Source organism: Larus michahellis, chromosome 2, assembly GCF_964199755.1.
Source record: "Larus michahellis chromosome 2, bLarMic1.1, whole genome shotgun sequence".
Lineage (NCBI taxonomy): Eukaryota > Metazoa > Chordata > Aves > Charadriiformes > Laridae > Larus > Larus michahellis.
This window is the reverse complement of record NC_133897.1, coordinates 29,304,267-29,315,631: the sequence shown is the minus strand read 5'-3', so window position 1 is coordinate 29,315,631 and position 11,365 is coordinate 29,304,267. Positions and strand designations below refer to the sequence as shown.

Genomic DNA, 11,365 nt, shown 5'->3' with positions numbered 1-11,365 from the left:
AAAAATCCCTCTTTGCGGTTTACACAGTCAGACCGAGAGTGTTATTTGGGGTATTTAAGGCACTGCCTTCATGGTGGGTGAGGAGGAGAGCATTCACAAACACCTCAACTTTGGATTTGTCTCTTGTACTGTGGGGAAATTACCCATGTGGGGAATCACCCATGAAGGCAGAAACAGCGAAAGTTCCTCAGCTGCCTGTGCAGAAGCAGCCCTAATCTCTGGATAGATAAGGTAGTGATGACTTCTTTTCTGTGGTTAATAAAAAAGGTCAGTGCATGTATGATAGTGGCCTTTTTTCTCCTGGTTTTCTTCTTACTCAGTTCCATTCCTTGTTGGACCATCTTAGTGGAGATACAGATAATGCATACACTTATTGGTCATACAAATTTAGCTATGTCAGTTAGAAGGCTGCTTTTTTTTTTCTTTAGTCAAATAGTTAAATCAATACGAAAGCAGTTGTGGTGCAGCTTCATCAGATAAGGATGGCTATGTTAATATTACAATATCAGCCATTTACCCTAATTGTACACACTAGCTAGCTTTAGGCTAAGGAATATTGTATTATTTTAAGTTCAGCAGTATAGTTAGAGGTACAATTTTGTGTGCGTTTCAGAAGGAAGTCTTTATCCTGTGTTTCCGATCATGTATCATAGTAAATATTTTCACTTTCTCTTTGCATTTAGTTTTTTTAAATACCAGCAAAATGAGGCATGTTTGCAAAGGAATATGAGCACTGCTAGAGGCTTGTTCAAACAACCACGAAAAAGAATATAGTGACATTGTTTTCTCAGTGTTTTATCGGGAGTTTTGGGGGTTTTCTCGTGGACATTTATAAGTTTAGAGGCAGCATGTGCAGACAAAGAAAGGATGTTGACTATGAAAATGGGCAGTGAAAACAGAAAAACAGGAAGAGAAGTAATAGAAGATTTACGGGTGAGGTGAGAAAGTCCATATCATTCTGGTAATCTGGCAGAGGTACCACACGAGTAATATCTCGATAAGCAAGACTGGTTTCAAGATAACCTTCATTGCAGACAAGAGTAGAACTTACTGCTGCTTACTCGAGGCAGCCTGAGCATAAGCACCACCCTATCCTCCCCTGCCCCGGGTGCATCGTCCCTGCAGGAAGATCAGAAAGACTGCCAAGATGTGTCACTCCTCTGATGGTGTGGTGGTCATACGCACTACAGCAAGACCTAACTGCTCTTCAGATGTATAGCTAGATGTTGTGCTTGCTCCCCCAGTAAAAATGAGACTACTGCAGTTGGGATACCCAGATGAAGCAGAGCTTTGCTCTGAGCTGTGTTGCTGCAAAGCCTTTGTTCCATTATAGTAAATGTCATTTGTGGTTAGGTACAGTGTTGGCGGTATGCCTTAGCAGATCTGTTGTGCTCGCTTTGCATCTCCCCATGTAAGCCTTCGAAGTTCATGAAAGGGCCTCCTGAAAGCGGCTTTGAGATGGTGATGCCCCACAGAGATCAGAGTTCTTAAGTGCCTTTGAAATAGCAGGTGTCTTTCCCCTGTGGAAGGATTTACCTCTCTGCCTCACCTGCTGAATAGCGAGAGATGTGGGGGAATTGTAGGTGCTTTGGACAACCTTAACATTCTCTGCTGTTTATCTGAAGATGGGAAAGCAGCCTGAAAATTCATGAGAACAAATTGTTTTCTATGGTATTTCAGTTAAAGTCTAGTGGGAACATCAGGAAAATTGACTTGTTTGTGGTGTTTCTATTTCTAATTTTTGGGCCCTGGCAGGGAGTTCAGAGGTATATAAAAATGTGAAAGGAGCTGAATCTCAGAACTGACTTCAGTAATGAATAAAATCCCTATATTATGTGTTGGATTATTTGTTTCTTAGTACGTAGGTGTGTATGTTGACTCATCAGCCTATTTTAAAACACTGTTTCATGCTTTTTTTTCTCCTCTGATTCATCTTCAGCCATTTCATTGTATATTATTACAGCTGTTAAAATGGAACTTGTCTGAGAAGGCCATTGCATTTAAATAAAATGGCCTGTTGCAACCACTTTGCTACCGTAAGTCTTTTATCCCAACCCAAAAGGGTTAAAAACATCTTTGCAAGTTGTATGCAACTCGCAGAGCTCAGCTGATCTGTCCAAACTTTGGAAAACTGAAGTTGCTTTTGTGCCTTACCACAAGTTTGAAACAAGCGTAATTAAGATAAACTGATCTGGGTTTCAGTAACGTAACATTATCAACATTGTTAACCACCATTTTTGTCCTCTGCATACTCCCACAGTGGAGCTCTAAATGTTTCCAAGTGAAATAGCAGTCGGGGTTCCTTGACAATTCTTTCACTCTCCAAATATTTTGTAAGCTAGAGAAAAGGATTACGATCCTGGTTACAAGCTTCTTGTATTTTATATAACTATTTAACGTTTCTAAAATAGTAAAATTTGTTTTTAAGGGGTAATGGCGCAAGTGATCGAAGAGCTGCTTTGGTTGCAGTTCTGGTGCTAGAAAATCTAGCAAAGGGAGTCAGAAGGAAAGTGGCCCCAGTTATTTCTCAGCAGCCCGAGAGAGGCAAAAAAGAGTTACTATACTATTGAACAGTGTAGAAATCTCACTCTGTGTAGAGTGACCTGTTCTCATGGGGAAATGCCCCAGTAATTCAAGCATTGGTGAGAAAGTCATAAAGGTCATCTTAAGTATGTTCTCACAAAATTCTAGAATAAACCCCGAGTCTTATTTATTTTCAATTTATATCAATCTGATATTTTTTTTTGCTGACAGTTTTATATAATGCTTCAAAAAGCAACATAAAATAGTCTTCTCCAATGTTTTAAATATTAGACTATGTAATGATTTTGGTGTCGTTCTTAACAGATTTTTAAGCGTACTTGTATTGTTTTTAATGAGAAATAAGTTGTAACAGCAGTGAGGTTATCTAAGATAACCAAGGAATTATTTGTCACATAAGCTACGAGCCCAGATGTCCAAGAAAATTGGGTTTAAAAGAGAAAACAACAAATATTCAGGCCAAAAAAATCCATCTCATTTAACATGCAAACCCTAGATTGGATGTTTTAAAAAGGTTCCCTCTTTTTGTTGTTTGTCTAAAAAAATATTTATCTTGACTCTTGTTCTGAGACAGCTTCAAAGGATCAGTTTGTGAGGTCCTTGGAGTCAGAACCTGGTGATAAGGATGACATGGTATTGCTGAATGAGATCCTCAACGCTTCCTCCCTGGATGAGGGGGAATTCAGCAAAGAGTGGACAGCTGTGTTTGGACAGGTTGCACTTGCTGATCTCACTATGAACTCTTCAGTTGGAGATGTGGAGAACACTTCATCGTCTGTGGCACCAGCACCATCGGGTTTCTTGCCCTCACAGCTGTTAGACCAAAACATGAATGACTTGCAGTCGTCTTTACATGGTGAGAGCTCATCTTGCTCTGTTTGCATTTTGGTTTTAAGTTTTAGAGTATGGCTTTCTGCTATGTAGAAGTGTGGTGACAACTTATGTTGTGCCACAGAGGCAGAAACCCTGAAGTTAAAGCAGAGTGGCCTGGAGAAGAAGACGTGAGTAGCATATTTTTTTTTTTCTACCCCTGCTCATTCAGTGTTTGTGAATGAAGTACCCTAAAGCCTGAAGTCAAAATTACTGTCTTGAATATTTTCATTGAGCTTCCTGAAATGTTCTGTAGGCCTTTGGAGACATTGTTTTTTTCTGCAACAGAAAATCTGTTTGAGTGGGTTCTACTGTTTAAATCACAACTGCTGTCTCTGTTAAGGGGCCAAAGAACCAAAAATGATTACTGTATTTTGTCTGGGAATACTATTTTTAAACAACTTAGTGAAAATAGATGGCATTCATTCATTTTTTTCTTTTTTTTTTTCCCCATCATCCCATACTGTTATGTGTAGGGATATGGGTAAGGTAGAATGGGTTGTCTCATCCTAGCAACAGAACAGGTGGATTCCTCTTGTAGGCAGGTTATCTACTGATGCAGGTAACAACTCTTTCTCTCTGCAATTCATTTTCTTGGGTTTTCCAAGCTGCTGCTGGGAAGAGAGGAAAGAAAGAGCAGAACTAAGGCAGAGCTTTCCTGCTGCTGCTTTGGCCTTGAGGCAGGGATGGAGGAAGGCAGGCTGGTGACAACCAGCCAACAGCAACTACCTTCGTCCTCCCTACAGTCCGGATAGATTTCTCCTAGGACTTTACAAGCTGGAGGAGGAGCTTGCCTTTTTGGGCTCTGTCCAAAGTCATTTAAATCTCATTTGAGGAAGAGTGATGGAGGAAAGTCTAGCAGACTGATTCCATCCTGAAGACTGCTTCTTGGAACCCATGCAACTGGTACAATCATACATGATGTAAAATGACCTGTGACATTTTGGCAAGAATAAGAAAGTCAAATTTACCTTATAATTAATACAGCTACCACCACCACACCCAAAGCAAGATATTTGGATTCACTGGCTTCAACACTTAGGTGGAAACCGGGGGAGCGACATTTGCAATGATGCAGTGTTTTAGATGTGTTTTTATGATGAGGTACGTACATGTATGAGTATGATTCATAGTGTGAAGAGGGACTGGAATAGTGTAGGATTTGACCTTATAAAATATAAGCTAAAAAAATCATGAGGTTTAGTCATTGCATTGTCAAATTAAACAGTTTGTGACCAGAAGCAGACATGGTATGTATTGAAAGGGGAAAAGGGAACAATGGAAAATACCTTTCTTGATACAGAGACATAAACAGATTTTAAGCAAATTTCTGAAAATAGCAACAGAAATATTATGGGATTGATCTTTTTTTCCAGAGTTTTTACATGTTTTTAAATGTAAACATGTTTTTGAAGGAAAAGTATTTTTGAGGTGTAAATGGTAATCAGGGCTGGGTATCCTTTCTGAGGTTTTTGTTATCCCTCTGATTTGCACAAGACACTGGCATTGGCTGTGCTGTTTGCACTTCAAAATCAGAACTCAAGTATGTTGCCTTCAAGAAATACCAGAAAGGGAAAATCCATTCCAGTCAACACGGTATCCCAAAATCTTTTTGAAAAAGAATAAATATGTATTGGAAGAATAAACTATGTGGGTGTTTTCAAATGGATGTCCAGGGTTTTGGCAGAAGATCATGGTAATTGATCTATTGGCATTTGAAAAGTCAGAGCTAATCAGCTGAATAATTGTATCTGATAATCAGTATGTTCCAAGCTAACTCTAGTTGCCAAGTAAAACGCATTATTTAAACTTACTTTCATAGAATAATTTTCTTTTTAAGTTTTTTCTTTTTATTTTTCATCAGAAGGTGAATTTCTGCCCATTTTATATCCTGTGAAATCTCAACTTTAATCTTAAACTCCGTTTCATTGCACAGCGCTTCTTCCATGATTTGACATTGTCAATAAATTTGGAAACAGCAGACTTTTTTAAAAAAGAAAACCAAAATACTAACTGCAGGATAAACATATCTAAGCATACAAGTTAAAAATATTAGAATATATGAATTATGGATATTTTTACTGAGGACTTGATACATATCCTACACTTTTTTTTCCCCTAATTGGTAGGATTCTTAATAATTATTTGGTGTGAAGTGCTACACTGGAGCCTCGATGTTACATACTTCCTGTGTGAATTTGGCCTTAAGACCATAAAGATTCTTAAAACTCACATGCTTAACTTTAAGCACATTAACTTTTCTATTAACTTCAGTGGGATTACTTACTTATTTTACGTTAAGCACACTCATAAATCTTTGGGGCTTTGTTTTCTCTCTGCCTCAGATCTTAATCTGTAAAACAGGCACAATGCTATGCAGGTTATAAACTGTTACGGTCAGGAATTCCCAGCTCAGAGTTTTCTCTGGCTGTATTTATAGGCGGGATCTAGCACAATGGGACTTTGAATTGCTATGGGACTACCAGGTGCTGGTTTAAAATACATATATATATAAAAACGTATATACATGTTAGAAAGAAACCATGGTCCCAACAAATCTTTTAGATTCCCCTCCAGATACAGCTTTGTAGTTTGGTTGCCTTTCCGCTTTTTCAGAGAGCATTGGCTTTCTCTTTCATGATGTTTATGGCCTCGTTTACTTACTTATTCATACCAGTAAGGGCTCCTCTTTATCTTACCTACATGTGCATATATTCTAGTCGGTAAGAAACCATGCAGCTCCCCATTTCCATTGCTAAATTTAATTGTGGTAACGTTTGTGAAGATGCTAGCTGAAGAGTAAGCTGTTTGGTTTTCTTGCTGTCTCAGCAATTATCTTTTGTCTAGTCACATCACGAAGCCGTCCTGTGAAGAGGCAAACCAGAACAGGCTTAGGGCCAACAACTGTTTTCAAATCGATGGGCTGCACTGTGTTTTTGAAAGGCAAAGCTGTTCTCTGTAGCTCACTATGAGTGGACGCTAAAAACATAATTCATGAAAGTATTTAATAAAAATTCTGTTTAAGTCTTTCCCAGTACCTTCATAGATGGCCAAGTTCATTACAAAAGCATCACACGTTTTCCGGAGCATTTTTGGTTGGATGTTTTTGTTGCTGCTGTTAGGTTCTTTTTGTGTTCTAAGTGGTACTTGAGCTACCTGCGTTTCAATGAGCAGAGAACCAGACCGCAGCATCTCTCACCGACTTCCTACTTACCCAGCCTTAGTCCAGGGACTCAAAAGGAGAGCTCCAAAGGAGTTAACTCCTCTGCGGTGTCCCGCTCTGTGGTCTGCCTGTCCCATCAGTGTAAACGAACATCAGTGAGGTCTCCAGGAGCCAAGTCCTGATCTCACTGAAGTCACTGGGAATTGCACAGAAAGTTTCTGGGCAGCACTCCCATTCATTTCTATGAAATTAGGATTTGGCACTGTTTGTTTAAGCCGCTCAATTTATCCGTTGCCATCCATTGACATATTAAAACACTTTCTCGCAATACATCTGCAAACAAATGAAAGCGTTACAGTTTTCTGCAGTTGTGTTTAACGTCCTCTGCCATTCCCCTCTGTTGTAACACAAGCAGAGAAAGTGCCTGGAAAAGCATGCTATTCTGAAGCATTAATGCCATGGGTTTTATTATTTATGATTCCAGTTTACTTATTTGAAAGTTTAAACTCTAAAAATCTCATTTTCAGGGCGCACAGGCTAGCTCCTAAGCCTTTGCCACCTTCGCCTAGAACAAATATATATGAGCCCTCTGCATCCAGATTTTGAATAAGTTTTTGATTTGTTTCCTTAGAGATACAGAGGATGTTTGTGGCTTTAAATTTCCTTCCTAATTCATGTGATTTTTTAGAAACACTCTTCCTGACTCTTTTTAATAACACAGCTTGGGCTTCAGGCCTTTTTTAGTCAAGGTAAGATCAGAGAGCAATGAGAATAATCTGTTAGAGAGAGGAAGGGTTTATGTGACTTACGTGGCTGTTACAGTAACCGTCAGGATGCTGGGTACCAATATCTGACAGGGGTCTCAAAAGAGGAGAAAGTAAGGGGAAGAAGAACAAAGAGAGTAACAGAAAAGGATGAGAAAACAGGAACTTACAGAAAAAAGAGACTGAATAAGGAAATACTAGCTGTGTGCACAGATGAATATCCTGTTTGTGATACTGCAGAATTAACTATACGAGTTCCCTGAGATGGATGCCTGGATGGATGGATAATTAATAAGGTCACACTTAAAGGAGATATTGAAATTAGAAATATGTCCTCCAGTCCTTTAAATGTGATAAAGCGTAAGAATTTTAACTGTCTTAAGCCAGGGACAAAAATGCTCCATTTTTTCCTAATATGTTTCTGTGGTATGCCACCCCTAGTTTATCTGGCCTAGCTCATCTGGCCTCATTAACTGTATTTATCATTACTCTTTTGTGGCTATGGAATACGCATGTAAGAACAAAAAATTGTGAATACCCAGTTTTACTTTTTCCTGTATAGTTACTCTCTTAGATGAAGAACAAAAAAATACTCCATTAAAATCTAGTTTTAAGTTAACTCGAAGTAGTGCATCTTTGAATTCTTCAAAGCGTTTTGCAAGAAATTATTTTTTTCAGAATTAATCTTTTCAAAATTAACTAAAAAATCTAGGAGCTCCAAATATTTTTTTTCTAGAACAGTTGATGGCATGAAAGTCTTTGGATCTGTAAAAGTAAAGAATGGTGGAAAAAATGTTTAGTTATGTTTGATATTTTCACACAAATGTAAGTGATATTCTTCTCCCTAGAGCTATGCTTAACTTGATTACTGCACTGGCTTTCCTGTGAACAAGTATTAACTGTGATTGGATAGAAGAAACAAGAAAAAAATCTTTTTTTAGCCAGGTTAAAGGTTTGAAAAGGGTACAGTTGCCTGAATCTGGAGGTGATGAAACTGATCCACAGATACTCTCTTCTCAAGGATGTTGCTCGTCTGCAGCATCTGACTGCTGATTTCTTGTATGGGAGGGAAGATACAAACGGCTGTCACCGTAAATGTAATATGCTGCTCCGTCTTCTGGTGTGAGCATTTTGCTGCCAGGCAGTGGGGGTGTCAGAGTTAACAAAGTCATTCTTCTCGCTAATGCCGCTGAATTCTTGAATTGTAGGATGGGCAGCGAACAGTGTGAACCCACCGCCTGTACCGCAGCCAGCACAGAAACCAAACAGCCTGAATGTGAATGCTAACAAGACGCCCATGAAAGGTGATACAGTCATGTATTTTTTTCAGTTACGTTGCTTTTCCTTTTCATCTGTGACTCGTGTGTCTTACCAGTCTTCTCAGTTGCTTTGTCATAATAAAATCTATTTATGTAGTAGTTATATGTCAAGAACCATGTGCTCGCTAATGAATTACTCTGTTTCAGCATTGACTATGTGTATGATATGTGTGTGTATTTGGTAGGCTTCAGTGCTAGTATTATGTCAAAAGAGTGATTTACTATACAAGGAGGGAGCTGAAACTACAGTTTCATTTACTACTTTAATTTTGAGTCACACAGAACAGCATCTGCATGCACTTTGGCTAAGATAAACAGTGTTTTGAAGCTCTAGGAGGACATTGTGGCTAAAATACAGGCTACTGATAAGGCAGAAGAGCCCTAATTGCAAATGTTGTTGATAACTTGTATCGGTAATCATCTGTTTGAAACTTAATTCACTTCTTGCAACTGACTCAAGAGTGCATAGTCCTGCCATCTACTGAGACAGAGCCTGGCTGATTTTTACTAGGGTTTTCTGGATAAGTGAACCAGAAATGTGTTGAATCCTTACTGCCAGTTTGTAGCTACATCAAAAATGTTCAGTGCAGAAGAAAGGAGCAATATGTATTCCTCCCCCTGCCTCCTGGGATTAAAAGACCGACATGTTTCAGCCAGCAGAAAAAGAGGGTTAAGATGTTTTGGAAACTGTTTTGGGAAATGAGTGTGATGCCACAGCTCCAGTACCTTCATCAGAAAAAGGAACAGCCTTCAGCTACTTTTAAATCTGTGTTTATGAAAGTGGCAGATACTCCAGCCCTGCAGACACCAAGATGAAAGTCGTGCCAGACGGAGCCTATTTTGTCCATAGATTCCTTGTTTCACAAAGAATGCTTTCATGCGACCTTTTCTCTCTGAGTGAAAGAGAACATCGTATTTCACTATCAATGTAATATATGTGCTATAATAAGCACAGGGTCACAAAAAAACAAAGCAAGTGGTGATGTACCTTCTTTAAGCAGCCAAAGTGACCTCATCTTTAACTTGAACATCTGCCCTTTTGGAATAAGAGAAGGTAGGAGACCTCTGTGGCATCTGTATGTCAATTTAGACACTTAGATGCAGTAATCCAGCTGCTGTTGGAACACATTCCTGGTTCACATTTGTTTATATCCATCAAAAAATATACCCCAATATTAGAAGCTGAACTTGGGACTGGCTATCAAAGTACCCCCTCTCCCTCCAGCCAATACCTTCCCATTTAAACTTCATTCCAAATGAGTAATGACCTTGTGTGGTCCTACACACGGGGACAGAACAGTCACATGAACTGGATTTAGGCAAAGGAATTTAGTCCTGTAAGAGAGGTTGAAAGTAAAATTTGCCTTCACTTTCCTTTTACTTTTTTGCAGGCATGCATGTGCACACACAAATAAAATACCTTTCATGAAACAAAGCTAGACAGAGGGAGATTGTTTTTATTTTTAATTAAAGTGTTCCTGTACTTATCATGGCAGGAGCCATATAAAATACACAGGCAGACAGATGTAAAACATTCATTCATACTAAAAGTTCCATATTCTATTAAAGGTAGTGTTTTAAAATACCATCACTCATTCAGGTTTTCCTGTCAGAAGTGCCCTTAGTAATAAATTAAACAACAGCGTGGCGTTTGTTTGACCTCAGTCAAACATTCAGTCAGTTTTGTTTTAAAATAGCTGACAAGTCTGTACTTTTTTCTTTTCTTTCTTTCTTTTTTTTTTTTTTTTCCAGAACCTACAAAGAATCCTAAAGACTTGACTGCCTGGTTCAGTCTCTTTGCTGACCTTGACCCGTTATCCAATCCTGATGCTGTTGGGAAAACTGATAAAGAACACGAATTGCTTAATGCATGAGTCAGCTGCCCATGGTAACTCACATTCTTCCATTCATCAACACTGTTTTGGGGTTTAAAAAAAAATAAATGAAAATTAGTATGCTGTTGTGAAACTATAAAGTATGTGCCATGATAATAAAACTAAAGGGAATGAATCCCCTTTTATATAGGTACAGTTATTTGCTCTTGTTTTGTATAAAGAGTTCGCATTTATTTTCTACGTGGATTTACAAAAATAAGGTTAAGAATTAGGGCAGATTTCTTGCCAAAATAGATTATCTGCTGAAACACTGTCTTTGCCTGAGGTGATGCGGAGCTAAAACTGGAGTTAAATACAAATTGCAAACCTATTTTTTTAAAATGTTTCTTGAGTAAATAAAAAAAAAAAAATAAATCGTGTAACTGAGGCGGCTGCATGAGTCAAACATCTATCATGTATGCAGTATATATATTACTACTATGTTAAGATATCAACTGAATTTGTTTTGTTAGTACTCACAGTGAAAAATCTGTGCCGGGGCTAATTATTGAAGAAACACATTTGGGTCTGTGCAGCCGTGGAAATTGTGCCCTTTCTGATTTAACTTCTTAGACAAACTGCACTACACGAACAGAAGTCGTGCCCAGCAGGCTTCTTTTCTGAGGTTTTTCTCCATTGCACCAACAGAATTTGCACTTGTTTGCAGAAGTTTCTTGCAACTGATGCTTTACCATGCCTTCAAAACATCCATATTTCTGTTCGGAGTATTTTTCATCCAATTTATTTCTGAAGCATGTGTTATTTTGAGCTTGTTGTGACATTAACTCTTTAATAAAATGATTTTGACAAAAAAAGACCTTTTATTCCCACTGG

General features: G+C 38.4%; 1 protein-coding gene across 4 annotated transcripts in view; it reads left to right on the top strand.

Moving 5' to 3' along the window:
- The window catches only part of ICA1 (islet cell autoantigen 1), a 72,786-nt gene extending 61,421 nt beyond the window's left edge, over positions 1–11,365 (top strand). For 2 of the 4 annotated variants that reach the window (XM_074574751.1, XM_074574754.1), the window contains 3 exons: positions 3,116–3,397; positions 8,547–8,642; positions 10,410–11,365. In XM_074574751.1, the coding sequence (XP_074430852.1) occupies positions 3,116–3,397; positions 8,547–8,642; positions 10,410–10,531 (500 nt within the window). In that variant the 3' untranslated portion in view covers positions 10,532–11,365. The remainder of the gene's footprint in view (positions 1–3,115; positions 3,398–8,546; positions 8,643–10,409) is intronic. The other 2 variants (XM_074574752.1, XM_074574753.1) reach the window with 2 other exon arrangements.